The 16,760-nt window shown below is 47.3% G+C and overlaps 1 protein-coding gene across 4 annotated transcripts in view; it reads left to right on the top strand.

The window, feature by feature from the left end:
- Positions 1–16,760, top strand: part of LOC129695067 (uncharacterized) — a 146,858-nt gene that overhangs the window by 111,317 nt on the left and 18,781 nt on the right. For all 4 annotated transcript variants that reach the window (XM_055631820.1, XM_055631821.1, XM_055631819.1 and 1 more), the window contains one exon: positions 1,650–1,750. In XM_055631820.1, coding sequence (XP_055487795.1) covers positions 1,650–1,750 — 101 coding nt within the window. The remainder of the gene's footprint in view (positions 1–1,649; positions 1,751–16,760) is intronic.

Genomic DNA, 16,760 nt, shown 5'->3' with positions numbered 1-16,760 from the left:
AAATGTAGCCGCCAAGGAACGCAGGGGCGATACAGACTAAGGGACTGTGGTACACTGTGGAATCGACAGAAGGATGGAGGGTTGGGTGTGTATGCGTGCTTTGTCCGTGATATTTATTTAGTTGTTTATCTTTAATATTTTACCTTGTATGTATCGTTAGCTTTTAGAAATGTTTGAATGCTGCACTGACTGGCTGACATTTTAAATTTCGTTGTACATGGTTCATGTTACAATGACAATAAAGAAACTATTCTATTCTATTCTTTATCAACGCCTTTATTGTATGGAAACTTAAGGCCCTGTCCCACGATGCGAGTTCACCCAAGAGCTCTCCCGAGTTTTAAAAAAATCAAACTCGTGGTGCCTCATCACCAGTATTTTTTTTACTCTTGGAAATTTTTCACCCTGTTGAAACAACTTCACGAGTTTCCGCGTTTCCCGAGTACCTGCCGTTAGCGTTACGAGCCGCTACGAGACATCCACGAGCTCCGACGTACCCGCTACGTACATTCTACGTACTTACCACGAGTTTGATTTTTTTTTAACTCGGGAGAGCTCTTGGGTAAACTCGTACAGTGGTACAGGGCCTTTACATTGGTCCCCAAAGGTAGCAGTTGATGGCTTGTAATTAGTTGATGCAGGAGCGTTGTGATTCTAAATTGGCCCCAGTGTAGCCAAACACAATGACATATCATATTGTTTGAACACTCAAAGGATTTAATACGAGGACATGCAAGACAGTGGTGTGAAATTACACTACTGTAGTGTTAAATTTATTCAAAATTACAGTTTAGTTCAGTTTAGTTTATTGTCACGTGTACCGAGGTACAGTGAAAAGCTTTTGTTGCGTGCTAACCAGTCAGCGGAAAGACAATACATGATTACAATCGATCCATTCACAGTGTGTTGATAAACGACAAGTGCAAGGTAAAGCCAGCAAAGTCCGATCGAGGATAGTCTGAGGGTCACCAAAGAGGTAGATAGTAGTTCAGCACTGCTCTCTGGTTGTGGTAGGATGGTTCAGATCCCTGATAACAGCTGGGAAGAAACTGTCCCTGAATCTGGAGGTGTGCGTTTTCACACTTCTGTACCTCTTGCCTGATGGGAGAGGGGAGAAGGATGTATATTAAAGGATGTACAGCAGCGCAGCGGTAGAGTTACTGCCTCGCAGCGCCAGAGACCCGGGTTCCACCCCGACCATGTGCAGAGTTTGTACTTTAGTCCTGTGACCCGTGTGTTCTCCGGGTTCTCCCGTCCCCACATTTCAAAGACGTGCAGATGAAGGGTCTCGACCTGAAACGTCACCTATTCCTTTTCCTCAGGATTGTCGTGTGACCCCGCTGAGTTACTCCAGCATTTTGTGTCTATTGTCGGGGTATAAACTATCATCTGCAGTTCCTTCTTACAGATGTGTAGGTTAATTGGCTTCTGTAAATTACCCCACGTGTATAGGATGTGAAACTGGAAAAATACAGAGCTAGCAATTCTGCACCAGCTAGAGGTTTATTGGCCAGAACTCAGCAAATCTAAAGGAGCCTGGTTCCATGCTCAATAAAATATTATTCTATCAACATCTTTAAATAGTTTGTGGTTGGTGGGTAATCTGACCGGTTTGATTATTCTAACTTACGGTTTCTATTTTGTTTCAGGATACAAGATGCCGAGACTGAATACAGCTTTGGGGAATGATCTAGTTTCTAGGACATTGGAGCTAAAACAGAGGACAGATGGCAACGACCCCAGCAAAGCGGTAGGAAAAATACAATCACACAACACACACTACTTTGTTATATTGGCTGCTGCTGGGAGAATTATCTTTGTTTTTGTGTATCGATGCTCAACACCATCTTCCCAAGGTCAGTTAGCTTTGGCCAGGGGTGGGCAATGATGTACTGCATAGGGGCCGGGATGCACATCTGTGAGTGGGTGGTGGGCCACATCCATCACGTGTATACAATCACCCCACCCCCCACCCCGGCCCCTATCTGGACTTCCAGAAGGCTTTCAACAAGGTCCCACATAAGAGATTAGTATGCAAACCTAAATCACACGGGGGTTCAGTATTGATGTGGATAGAGAACTGACTGGCAAACAGGAAGCAAAGAGTAGGAGTAAACGGGTCCTTTTCACAATGGCAGGCAGTGACTAGTGGGGTACCGCAAGGCCCAGTGCTGGGACCCCAGCTATTTACAATATATATTAATGATCTGGATGTGGGAATTGAAGGCAACATCTCCAAGTTTGCGGATGACACGAAGCTGGGGGGCAGTGTTAGCTGTGAGGAGGATGCTAGGAGGCTGCAAGGTGACTTGGATAAGTTGGGTGAGTGGGCAAATACATGGCAGATGCAGTATAATGTGGATAAATGTGAGGTTATCCACTTTGGTGGCAAAAACAGGAAAGTAGACTATTATCTGAATGGCGGCCGATTAGGAAAAGGGGAGATGCAACGAGACCTGGGTGTCATGGTACACCAGTCATTTAGAGTAGGAATGTAGGTGCAGCAGGCAGTGAAGAAAGCAAATGGTATGTTAGCATTCATAGCAAAAGGGTTTGAGTACAAGAGCAGGGAGGTTCTACTGCAGTTGTACAGGGTCTTGGTGAGACCACACCTGGAGTATTGCGTACAGTTTTGGTCTCCTAATCTGAGGAAAGACATTCTTGCCATAGAGGGAGTGCAGAGAAGGTTCACCAGACTGATTCTTGGGATGGCAGGACTTTCATATGAAAAAGACTGGATAGACTTGGCTTGTACTCGCTAGAATTTAGAAGATTGAGGGGGGATCTTATAGAAACTTACAAAATTCTTAAGGGGTGGGACAGGCTAGATGCAGGAAGATTGTTCCCGATGTTGGGGAAGTCCAGAACTAGGGGTCACAGTTTAAGGATAAGGGGGAAATCTTTTAGGACCGAGATGAGAAAATCATTTTTTACACAGAGAGTGGTGAATCTGTGGAATTCTCTGCCACAGAAGGTAGTTGAGGCCAGTTCATTCTCTATATTTAAGAGGGAGTTAGATGTGGCCCTTGTGGCTAAAGAGGTCAGGGGGTATGGAGAGACGGCAGGGATGGGATACTGTTGGATGATCAGCCATCATCATATTGAATGGCGGTGCAGGCTCGAAGGGCCGAATGGCCTACTCCTGCACCTAATTTCTAGGTTTCTATGTCCCAATCGATGAGAAGAAATTTCTTTAGTTAGAGGGTGGTGAATCTGTGGAGTCATTGCCACAGATTAATCTCCTTTCTAAAGGTACGTCCTTTTATTCTGAGACCCTGGCCTCTGGTCCTCGACTCTCCCACTAGTGGAAGCATCCTCTCCACATCCACTCTACCCAGGCCTTTCACTGTTCGGGTCAAAGGGCCTGTTTCTGTGATATCTGACTGTGATGTTGACACATTACGTTTGATTTCTTCACTTAAAACATTGATGTGTATTACACATAGTTGACCCCCCCCCCCCCCCCCCCCCCCCAGCCTGATTCATGCAGTGCCCTATCATGACATTTTGACATCCAAGAAAGAATAATTAGTTCCTACTCTGTGTTCCCTGTCTTTAAACCAATTTGCAATCCATGCCAATAGACTCAAGGCCATGAGGAAAAATAAAATGATCTCCATTACCACACGATAGTGCAGCGGTAGAGTCGCTGCCTTACAGCGCTTGCAACACCGGAGACCCAGGTTCGATCCTGACTACGGGTGCTGTCTGTACGGAGTTTGTTCGTTCTCCCCGAGACCTGCGTGAGTTTTGTCACTTTTCATTTCACTGCCGATCTCGTATGTGTATGTGATGAATAAACTTGACTTGACTTTTCTCCGAGATCTTCGGTTTCCTCCCACGACGTACAGGTTTGATGGTTAATTGGCTTGGTATAAGTGTGAATTGTCCCTAGTGTGTGTAGGATTGTGTTAGTGTCTGGGGATTGCTGGTTGGCACGGACTCGGTGGGCCGAAGGGCCTGTTTCCGCGCTGTATCTCTAAACTAAACTAAACTAAACCACATGCTATCCTTTTATGGGCGACTTCAACAAAAGTTTCATCAAATCCAAGAACTCCACTTCCCTTCCATTCGCCCTTATCTATTCCACCAGATACACCTTCCACATCACAATTGTGGTTGCCAGGGAAACGGGGCCTGCCCATTGAGAACAGATGCTGGTGGAGGAGGAACATCAATGATTTTCTGAATGTGTTTAATGGAACTTTTAAACGGCAGTCAAAGAAATTAATTCATTAATCGCGTCAAAGAAATTAATTCTATTTGTTCTAATAATGGAATTATTGTGAAACAGATGATTCCGCTGCCAGTGAGGGCCAGAATAAAGGCTTGATTTATAGTAGACATTAGGAACTGTAGACGCTGGTTTACACAGATAGATTTTAAGGTACATTTAAGATCTAAATCTAAGAGATTTAGTTTAGAGATACAGCGTGGAAAAAGGCCCTTCGGCCCACCGAGTCCATGCTGGCCAGCGATCCCCGCACACTAACACTATCCTACACACATCAGGGACAATTTTACATTTACACCAAGCCAATTAACCAACAGACCTGTACGTCTTTGGAGTGTGGGAGGAAAACAAAACATAGAAAATAGGTGCAGGGCGAGGCCATTTGGCCCTTCGAGCCTGAAAGATCTCGAAGATCTCGGAAAAACCCCACGCAGGTCACGGGGGGAACGTACAAACTCCGTACAGACAGCGCCCGTAGTCGGGATCGAACCCGTGTCTCCGGCGCTGCAACTGCTGTACGGTAGCAACTCTACCGCTGTGTCACCGTGCTTGATTAGTGCGGGTGTCAGGGGTTATTGGGAGAAGGCAGGAGCATGGGGTTAGGAGGGAGAGATAGATCAGCCATAATTGAATGGCGGAGTAGACTTGATGGGCCGAATGGCCTAATTCTGCTCCTATGAACATGAACAAAGGTTTGATTTAGTCATATTTATGGAAGCCACCCCATGAATTAGAAATTTAAAAGATCACAGTACTGTTGGGTAAATTGTTTGGACATGAATGTCCATTTCATTTTTGTTTTATGAATATAAACATTGCATTGGATAGCACAGTGGTGCAGCTGGCAGATCTGCTGCCTCATAGCACCAGGGACCCAAATTCGACCCTGACCTCGGGTGCTGTCTGTGTGGAGTTTGCAAGTCCTCCCTGCGACAGCTTGCGTTTTCTCCGGATGCTCCGGTTTCCTCCCACATCCAAAGAGGCGTGAGGGTTTGTGGGTTAATTGGCTTCTGTACATTGCACCTAGTGTGTAGGGAGTGGATGAGAAAGTTGGATAACATAGAACTAGTGGAAACGGGTGATCGATGTGGCGTGGCACGTTTACAGGCTGTATCTCTAATCTCTCTCAACTAAACATCACAATGAGGAAAAAACGCATGTCTCTTAGTGGGCCTACCGAAGATGCCTAAACCAATTGCTGCCCCTGCATGCAGATCACTTGGACACAGCAGTGGGATCATTTCCTTCAGATTTCTGTGACAGACCCTATACATTGTACCACTTTTCAGTATGTTAAGTTGAATGTGAAATGTTAAAGGGCCCGTCCCACTTGCGGCTTGCCGGCACTCACAACCATACAGGTGTCACCCCGCGATTTGAGTACAGGAGCAGGGAGGTTCTACTGCAGTTGTACAGGGTCTTGGTGAGACCACACCTGGAGTATTGCGTACAGTTTTGGTCTCCAAATCTGAGGAAAGACATTATTGCCATAGAGGGAGTACAGAGAAGGTTCACCAGACTGATTCCTGGGATGTCAGGACTGTCTTATGAAGAAAGACTGGATAGACTTGGTTTATACTCTCTAGAATTTAGAAGATTGAGGGGGGATCTTATAGAAACTTACAAAATTCTTAAGGGGTTGGACAGGCTAGATGCAGGAAGATTGCTCCCGATGTTGGGGAAGTCCAGGACAAGGGGTCACAGCTTAAGGATAAGGGGGAAATCCTTTAGGACCGAGATGAGGTAAACTTTTTTCACACAGAGAGTGGTGAATCTCTGGAACTCTCTGCTGCAGAGGGTACTCGAGGCCAGTTCATTGGCTATATTTAAGAGGGAGTTAGATGTGGCCCTTGTGCCTAAGGGGATCAGGGGGTATGGAGAGAAGGCAGGTACGGGATACTGAGTTGGATGATCAGCCATGATCATATTGAATGGCGGTGCAGGCTCGAAGGGCCGAATGGCCTACTCCTGCACCTATTTTCTATGTTTCTACACTTTCTCCACCCTCCACCCCCTCTCTCTCTTCCCTCTCTCTTCTCCCTCTTCCCCTCTCCCCCTCTCTGCCCTCTCACTCTTCCCCTCTCTCCCTCGCCTTCCCTCTCACCCCATCTCTCTTCCCCCTCTCTCCCCCCCCTTCTCCCTCCCCCTCTCTCTCCCCCCCCCCTCTCTCCCTCCTCTCTCTCCCCATTCCCGCCCCCCTCTGTCTCTCCCCCCACTCTCTCCTCTCACCCCCTCTCTCTGTCCCCCTGTCTCCTTCCCCTCTCTTCACCCCCTCCCTTTGAGAGTCCGTGTCCCTAACTGCAGCCGCGCAACGCTTCCGACGGCCCGGGACTCTTGCACTAAGACTGCTCTATGTCCAGAGCTGCAACGAGCAACTCGCCAGCCCCGCAAACACTCACCAGCGCCGCAAACACTCACCAGTCCGCAAACATTCGCCAGCCCCGACTACACTCGCCAGCCCCGACTACACTCGGCCCCGACTACACTCGCCAGCCCCGACTACACTCGCCAGCCCCGACTACACTCGCCAGCCCCGACTACACTCGCCAGCCCCGACTACACTCGCCAGCCCCGACTACCCTCGCCAGCCCCGACTACACCCGCCAGCCCCGACTACACTCGCCAGCCCCCACTCCACTCGCCAGCCCCGACTACACTCGCCAGCCCCGACTACACTCGCCAGCCCCGGCTCCCCGCAACTGTACCCGCCGCTGCTTCTGCTTCCATCCCTCCCTCAGCCCCGACTCTCCAACACCCGTGGCCCATGCAGTTTATATGAGTTTTGAAATTTTCATTGAGTGTGAGAAATTTGTAATCAGCGTGAGAGCGTGAGAATTTGTCCAAATGAGTGATTCTCACGCTCAAAGTGTGAGAGTTGGCAGCCCTGCTTACCGCGCTTACAGCTCCAGAGACCCGGGTTCGATCCTGACTATGGGTGCTGGGCTGTATGGAGCTTTACGTTCTCCCCGTGACCTGCGTGGGTTTTCTCCGAGAAGTTCGGTTTCCCACATCCCACACATCCCAAAGACATGCGGGTTTGTAGGTTAATTGGCTTGGTATAAATGTAAAACTGTCCCTGGTGTTGGATGCTGTTAATGTGCGTGATCTCTGGTCCGGTCCGTGCAGCCTCAGTTTCCACCCTGTATCTCCAAACAAAGCTAAACTAAACTAAACTGAACTAAAAAAGAATATTTATCTAAGATGCATGACTTGATACTTACTGTGGTATGTTGATCGCAAACAACATTGATTATCCTCTTTGGGGTTTTACATAATTTAATTCTGCTTAATTGTGTTAAACCAACTGTATTTTCCACATCATCTTCAAAAGGTGTCAGTTTATTACATTTTGTATTATGGTTTAGATTTTTTATGATACTTCCTATCTATAAAATCAGGAGGTTTTTCACAGAGAATCAAAAGCAGCTGATCATGCCTTTCCTACCTATTCAATGATTGCAACACAAAGCCCTGTACTGTCTTACATTTCACATATATTTCCAGCTCTCTTTTGAGAGTTATTATTGGATCTGCTCTTTGAGAATATTTTCAGATCATAACAAATCATGCTTAAAGGAAAATCCTCCTCGCCTTCCCATCTGGTTGGTCGTAAATCTGAAGATCATTCCAGATTCTGCAACCGTGCATTGATGGTATGGATTGGTCTTATTCTCTAGTATCACCCTTTTCCCCTTTGAAATTCTTGTGTGATCCCTTCTATGATTGGAACCACCATCGAAGAGATCTACAGGAGTCGCAACATCATCAGAGACCCACACCACCACAGCCACGCTCTCATTTCACTCCTACCATTAAGTTTGCCTTTATTTTGACAAGCAAATCAATTATTATTTTGACAAGCAAATCAATTCAGTAGTAAATGCCAGTTACTTCCAGCTTTGTACCATTTCCAAAATAAATCCGCTCCCCTCATTCAAAGATCTGGAGAAAGTCATCCACGCTTTCATACCCTCTCGCCTGGAGTACTGCAACTCCCTGTATACTGGGATCAATCAGTCATCCCTGTCCTGCCTGCGACTGGTCCAGAACGCCGCAGCCAGGCTCCTGACAGGTACCTGGAAGAGGAACCATATTTCCCCCATTCTGGCCTCTCTCCACTGGCTGCCAGTACAGTTCACAGTTGATTTTAAGATTCTCCTGTTTGTCTATAAAGCCCTAAACAGGCTTGCTCCCCCCTATATCACAGACCACCTTACCCCTTACTCTACCTCCAGGTCCCTCAGTTCGGCTGACTTGGGGCTCCTAGCCGTCCCGCAATCTAAACTTAGCTCAGGGTGACCGTACCTTTGTTGTTGTGGCCCCTAGACTGTGGAACATCATCTCCCTCCTGATCAGATCTGCCCCCTCCATCGACTCTTTTAAATCCAAGCACAAAACTATTTTTTATTCACCAGTGTTTAAATCCCTTGATGTGGCTGATCTTTGTTTTGTGTCTTTGAGCTGAATAAGACAAAGGACATTTATTGTCACAGACACCATTTCTGGTGCAGTGAAATTTGAGTTGCCATTTGCAGCAAAGATCCTATAACGGAGCAAGATAGACCACTCCTGCTAAATGTAATAGGCTGACGTGTAGTACGCAACGGTGTGGAACGTGGGCCTTTTTTTCATCCATTTCAGTAACCCGACCCGACCCGACTCGCAGTGCAAGCACCATTGCGGGGGAACAGTTTGTGTTAATAAATTATAATTCTGAAAATGAGGAGAAGATTTTTCCCAAATATCTTTTATTTTTACGAGGATGTTTCCGTAACCGGCTTCCATCTCCGCACTAGTATCCTACGGGATCTTTGGTGCGGAGTGATCGCTGGTCGACGTGGACTCGGTGGGCCGAATGGCCTGTACCCACACTGCATCTCTAAAGTATAAAGTATAATGCCTAAGATAAACACAAAAAGCTGGAGTAACTCAGCGGGACAGGCAGCGTTTCTGGGGAGTAGCTACGGGTGACGTTTTGGGTCGAGACCCTTGTTCAGATTTACAAATGCTGTAAGTTGTGTAATATGCTTGGACACGGCGACTTCAACAGCTGCTTTAACAAGGCATGTTCCTGTGGTGCTGGACAGAGGAATAACAAGGCGAGACATTCGATTCTCCCCCAGCAAGGTCAGAAGGGTAGAGTGTTACTGAATCTCTGCCGGAGGCACCAGGATAAATAGCAGAAGCTGAGAAGGATATTTGTGAAGGCTCAAGAAACTGCAGCACTGAAACCTCTAGCAAAAACACAAGTATTAGCAGCAAACTGCATCGCTCTGTATCCAGTTTACTGATTAAGCTGCATTGTAGACAGCGTCTCTCAGAGCTGAATCATGTGGGACACCACCAACTCTGCCTTCATTCATAGAAACATAGAAATTAGGTGCAGGAGTAGGCCATTCGGCCCTTCGAGCCTGCACCGCCATTCAATGTGATCATGGCTGATCATCCAACTCAGTATCCCGTACCTGCCTTCTCTCCATACCCCCTGATCCCTTTAGCCACAAGGGCCACATCTAACTCCCTCTAAAATATAGCCAATGAACTGGCCTCAACTACCCTCTGTGGCAGAGAGTTCCACAGATTCACCACTCTCTGTGTGAAAAAAGTTCTCCTCCTCTCGGTTTTAAAAGATTTCCCCCTTATCCTTAAACTGTGACCCCTTGTCCTGGACTTCCCCAACATCGGGAACAATCTTCCTGCATCTAGCCTGTCCAACCCCTTTCATGGCTAATCTTAATATCAAGAAGGAAAGGAAGCATGCAGGTACAGCCGGCAGTGAAGAAAGCGAATGGCATGTTGGCCTTCATAACAGGAGGAGTTGAGAGTAGGTCCTTCAGCCATGATCACATTGAATGGCGGTGCTGGCTCGAAGGGCCGAATGGCCTACTCCTGCACCTATTGTCATCGTCCATCCTGAAAAGGACACAGGCTTCCGGAGACAATCAGTGGGAGCCATCACTTGTGGCAATGGAGATGATGGTGGTAGCAGAATTAGCTCGGGATACTTCCAAATTTCCATCCCCACAATGTGGACACACCTGCCCTGTTGGTGAATGTTGCTCATAGTACGTAGTCTCCTTTGCTTCCCTTCTATCTCAGAGAGTCATACAGTGTGTAAACAGGCCCTTTGACCCAGCTTGCCCACATCATACCATACAATATTAAGGGTTTGGACACACTAGAGACAGGAAACATGTTCCCAATGTTGGGGCCACAGTTTAAGAATAAGGGGTAAGGCATTTAGAACGGAGACGAGGAAACACTTTTTCACACAGGGGTTTGTGAATTTGTGGAATTCTCTGCCTCAGAGGGTGGTGGAGGCCGGTTCAAGAGAGAGCTTGATAGGGCTCAAGGTTAATTCCCAGGATGGCAGGACTGTCATATGCTGAGAGAATGGAGCAGCTGGGCTTGTACACTCTGGAGTTTAGAAGGATGAGAGGAGATCTCATTGAAACATATAATATTGTTAAGGGTTTGGACTCGCTGGAGGCAGGAAACATGTTCCCGATGTTGGGGGAGTCCAGAACCAGGGGCCGCACAGTTTAAGAATAAGGGGTAAGCCATTTAGAACGGAGACGAGGAAACACTTTTTCTCACAGAGAGTTGTGAGTCTGTGGAATTCTCTTCCTCAGAGGGTGGTGGAGGCAGGTTCTCTGGATACTTTCAAGAGAGAGCTAGATAGGGCTCTTAAAGATAGCGGAGTCAGGGGATATGGGGAGAAGGCAGGAACGGGGTACTGATTGTGAATGATCAGCCATGATCACATTGAATGGCGGTGCTGGCTCGAAGGGCCGAATGGCCTCCTCCTGCACCTATTGTCTATTGATACGATAGGAAAGAATTTTATTGAACATGAAATTAAAGTTTTGGTGGTGAGCAAAGATTGGGGGGGGGGGGGGGGGGGGGGGGGGGGGGGGGAGGGGTCAGTCTCAGTCTACCCCACGGCAGAAGGGGGAGGAGTGGTGGTGTTCTGTCCTGCATCTTGGTGGAACCAGTCTGTTGATGACTAACATGTTGCATCTAAACTGGTCCCACCTGCCTGAGCTCAGCCCATAGCTCTCTAAACGTGCTCTATCCGGCAACTCGTTCCATCCACCCACCACCCATTGTGTAAAGAAGTTGCCCCTCAGGTTCCTATTAAACCTTTTCCCCCCTCAACAATATCTGACCAATATCTCCAATAGCACAGTCTCCTTAAGATGATAAAACTGCTGCCTCACGGCACCAGAGACACCCTGATTGGAACCCCGAGTGCTGTCTGTGTGGAGTTTGCATGTTCTCCCTGTTTCCTCTCAGCTCCCAAAGATATATGATAATTGTCATCTGTAAAATAAAAATTTGTCCTTAATATGTCGGGAGTGGATGTGAAAGTGGGATAACTTCCCACATTCCTCTCACTGTGAGCTACTTCCCCAGCACTTCCCCACAGCCACTTCCCCACAGGGCCACTTCCCCACGGCCACTTCCCCACGGCCACTTCCCCACGCCACCTCCCCACTTCCCACAGCCACTTCCCCACGGCCACTTCCCCACGGCCACTTCCCCACGGCCACTTCCCCACGGCCACTTCCCCACGGCCACTTCCCCACGGCCACTTCCCCACAGCCACTTCCCCACGGTCAGCAGGCTATTAAACTGGGCTCGGACAAAACTCTCCACATTCATTATCAGTTTATTTACTCATGTGTGTATATAATTATACAATGGTATATGGACACACTGATCTGTTCTGTATTCATGCCTACTATATTCTATTGTGCTGAAGCAAAGCAAGAATTTCATTGTCCTATCTGGGACACATGACAATAAAGTCTCTTGAATCTTGACTTGACTCTTGACATAGAACTAGTGTGAACGGGTGATCGATGGTCTGTGTGGACTGGATGGGCTGAAGGGCCTGTTTACAGGCTGTATCTCGACATTAAACTAAACAACTCCATGCCGTTTAATCATCTTGACTGTTCTCCTTTGTGTACATGGGCAAAAAGCTTTTTAAAAGCTTTTACCCGTGTACGATGCATATCTTTTGCAATTCCAACCTGCTCCCCAAGAGAACAGTTAAATACAAATTTCACACTGACTGCTGGGAACTGAAGGAAAATATTAGAACATCCTTTTATTAGAGCATGAATTTATGATGTATCTCAGTGATTGGAAAGTCTAGAGCCCTGCCTCCAGCTAATGTTGTCAATAACTCTTGGGATCTTTGAGTGCAGTGGTTTATTTTGCCAATTAGTTCTAATGACGTTATCTGAATCTGTTGGTAATTCCACCCTTAAACCCTGTGAGATTTTTGTGGATGTTAAATTCACCGGATTGTTTTCAGAATCAAAGTGTTTAACTGTCAATAGACAATAGACAACGGGTGCAGGAGTAGGCCATTCGGCCCTTCGAGCCAGCACCGCCATTCAATGTGATCATGGCTGATCATCCCCAATCAGTACCCCGTTCCTGCCTTCTCCCCATATCCCCTGACTCCGCTATCTTTAAGAGCCCTATCCAGATCTCTCTTGAAAGTATCCAGAGAACCTGCCTCCACCGCCCTCTGAGGCAGAGAATTCCACAGACTCACCACTCTGTGAAAAAGTGAACCCGTTGCAGTTTGCAAACCGTCCAAACAGGTCCACGGACGATGCGGTCTCCCAGGTCTTGCACACCGCTCTCACTCACCTTGACAGCCAGAAGGGGGGGCTACGTGAGGATGCTGTTCATTGACTTCATTTCAGCCTTCAACACCATAGTCCCCACCAGACTGGCCGGGAAGCTGCTGGAACTGGGGCTGAACACCCCCCTGTGTGCCTTGGTCCTGGACTTTCTCACCGCCAGGCCCCAGGTAGTCAAGATGGGAGGAAATACATCCAATCCCTCCCCACACCCTGAGCACAGGATCGCCCCAGGGTTGCGTCCTCAGCCCCCTATTGTACTCCCTGTACACACACGACCGTGTGGCTAGGTTCAGCTCCAATTCAATAATCAAGTTTGCTGATGACACTGTGGTGGTGGGCCTGATCTCAGACAATGATGAGAATAGAGGTGGCTGATCTGGCACTCTGGTGCCAGGATAACAGCCTCCTCTTGAATGTCATAAAAACGAAGGAGCTGATTGTGGACTTTAGAAGGGCATTTGTAAAGTACTCTTGGATCTTGAATCTTGAATCTTGAATCTTGAAGCTTGAATCTTGAATCAAACCTTATTCACATTGTTCCCTTTATGCTGCACCTGTGGACGGCTCGATGTTAATCCTGTATTGTATTTCCGCTGACTGGTTAGCACACAACAAATGCTTTTCACTGCACCGTGATGGTAAACTAAAGTGATAATGGTGGAATGTGAGTTTGGAGAATGGGAGTGATGGTGGAGACTGTGAAAGGCAGGGTGGATGCAGGAGAGAGAGAGGATGGTGACAATGACAGCTGGGATGAGTCTCCAGCCAACACCTCCATCGTGCCCTTTGTGGCCTGTGGGCGTTCTACTCTGCTGAGATGCTGCTGAAGTTACTGTGGTAATAGGGACATGAAGACATCTTTCTTCAGAGCACAGCTGTCAGTGTGAAATCTGTGCAGCCAGTTTAATTGTTCCCTGGGGTTGATGTGACCTGCAGTTGCAAAGACATTACTGCCAGGCGCCAACCATGAATAGATGATCATTGCTTCCTGCAAATTCATGCTTGCTAACGTCCAGTAGCTTTTGTTTTCAGCTAAATGCAAAGAAATCTAGTTTAGTTTATTTCGACAATAGATAATAGGAGCAGGAGTAGAGGCCATTGGGCCCTTCGAGCCAGCACCGCCATTCACTGTGGTCATGGCTGATCATCCACAATCAGTACCCCGTTCCTGCCTTCTCCCCATATCCATTGACTCCGCTATCTTTAAGAGCTCTGTCTAACTCTCTCTTGAAAGCATCCAGAGAACCGGCCTCCACTGCCTTCTGAGGCAGAGAATTCCACAGATTCACAACCCTCTGGGTGAAAAGGTTTTTCCTCATCTCCGTTCTAAATTTTAGTTTAGTGTAGTTTAGAGATACAGCGCGGAAACAGGCCCTTCGGCCCACCGGGTCCGCGTCGCCCAGCGATCCCCGCACATTAACACTATCCTACACAAACTAGGGACAATTTATACACACACCAAGCCAGTTAGCGCACAAACCCGTACGCTTTGGAGTGTGGGAGGAAACCAAAGATCCCGGAGAAAACCCACGCCGGTCACGGGGAGAACGTGCAAACTCTCTGTACAGACAGCACCCGTAGTGGGGATCGAACCCGGGTCTCCGGTGCTGTAAGCGCTGTAATGCAACAACTCTACCGCTGTGCCACCATGAACGCCTTTCATTGAAAAGTACTTTTTGCAATTGCTGGGCACAGGCAGGGTGTGGTGGCTTATGTGTTGTAAACACAAACTCCCAGGTTTTGACACCAATTTTATTAAAGGGTTGTGATCAGCAAAAAAAAATTGAAGACGACAGCACAAAGAAGTCATAGAGACAGGCAACACAGAAACAGGCCCTTCGGCCCAACTTACCCGTGCCCACCAAGATGCACCATGTCATCTAATCACATTTACCTGCATTTGGCCCATATCATTCTAAGCCTCTCCTATCATAGAAACATAGAAATTAGGTGCAGGAGTAGGCCATTCGGCCCTTCGAGCCTGCACCGCCATTCAATATGATCGTGGCTGATCATCCAACTCAGTATCCCGTACCTGCCTTCTCTCCATACCCTCTGATCCCTTTAGCCACAAGGGCCACATCTAACTCCCTCTTAAATATAGCCAATGAACTGGCCTCAACTACCCTCTGTGGCAGAGAGTTCCAGAGATTCCCCACTCTCTGTGTGAAAAAAGTTCTTCTCATCTCAGTTTTAAAGGATTTCCCCCTTATCCTTAAGCTGTGACCCCTTGTCCTGGAACCTGGACCTGTTCACTTATCTTTTAAATGTTGTTATTGTACCTACTTCAAGTGAGTTGTCTGGCAAATTGTTCCATAGACTGTGTGGAAAAAGTTGCCCCTCTAGTTCCTATTAAATCTTCCCCTCTCATCATAAACATGAAAGGCGGTCACGGTGGCACAGTGGTAGAGTTGTTGCCTTACGGCGAATGCAGCGCCAGAGACCCGGGTTCGATCCCGACTACGGGTGCTGTCTGTGCAGAGTTTGTACGTCCTCCCCTTGGCTTGCGTGGGTTTTGTCCGAGATCTTCGGTTTCTTCCCACACCCCAAAGACGTACAGGTTTGTAGGTTAATTGGCTTGGTAAATGTAAAAATTATCCCTAGTGTTAATGTGCGGGGATCGCTGGTCGGCACGGACCCGGTGGGCCGAAGGGCCTGTTTCTGCGCTGTATCTCTAAACCATGTCATCTGGTTCTTGACCCCCTTACCCTGGGTGAAAGACTCTGTGAATTCACCCTCTCTTCCCCTCATTGTACCTGTGTCATTTCTATCCCAGATTCAGGCACAGTTTCTTCCCAGCTGTTATCAGGCAACTGAACCATCTTATCACCAACTAGAGAGCAGTCCCGAGCCACCATCTACCTCATTGGAGACCCTCGGACTATCTTTAATCAGACTTCCTGCACTAAACATTATTCCCTTCATCCTGTATCTGTACACAGTGGATGGCTCGATTGTAATGGAGCGCAGAAGGTTCTGTCTGGAGCGCAGAAGGTTAAGGGGGGACCTGATAGAGGTCTTTAAAATGATGAGAGGGATAGACAGAGTTGATGTGGACAAGCTTTTCCCTTTGAGAATAGGGAAGATTCAAACAAGAGGACATGACTTCAGAATTAAGGGACAGAAGTTTAGGGGTAACATGAGGGGGAACTTCTTTACGCAGAGAGTGGTGGCGGTGTGGAATGAGCTTCCAGTGGAAGTGGTGGAGGCAGGTTCGTTGGTATCATTTAAAAATAAATTGGATAGGCATATGGATGAGAAGGGAATGGAGGGTTATGGTATGAGTGCAGGCAGGTGGGACTAAGGGGAAAAAAAGTTGTTCGGCACGGACTTGTAGGGCCGAGATGGCCTGTTTCCGTGCTGTAATTGTTATATAGTTATATGGTAATTATGTACATTCTTTCTGCTGGCAGGATAGCATACAGTAAAAAGCTTTTCACTGTACCTTGGTATACGGGACAATAAACAAAACTAAATCTTGAGCAGTCTGAAGAAGTGTCTCGACATGCAACGTCACCCATTCCTTCTCTTCTGTTCCGCTGAGTTACTCCAGCTTTTTCTGTCTCTCTTCTATTTCTTTTGAGATGTCTAATGAATCACACTCCACGCTGCCTGCTCCAAAACCGTGACATCAATTCTTTGAAATTTACAATTGAATCTTCTTCCACTGTCCTTAGATGCATGAAACTATATTTCTCATCTCTCTTTGGCTTTGTTTGTCAATTATATTCATCTAGATATGATATAAAACATATAAAATTATAACTGGACAAGCTAGATGCAGGAAAAATGTTCCCAATGTTGGGCAAGTCCAGAACCAGGGGCCACAGTCTTAGAATAAAGGGGAGGTCATTTAAGAC

Source organism: Leucoraja erinacea, unplaced genomic scaffold, assembly GCF_028641065.1.
Source record: "Leucoraja erinacea ecotype New England unplaced genomic scaffold, Leri_hhj_1 Leri_92S, whole genome shotgun sequence".
Classification (NCBI taxonomy): Eukaryota; Metazoa; Chordata; class Chondrichthyes; order Rajiformes; family Rajidae; genus Leucoraja; species Leucoraja erinaceus.
The sequence above is the reverse complement of the archived record's forward strand: the minus strand, read 5'-3'. Positions and strand labels throughout refer to the sequence as shown.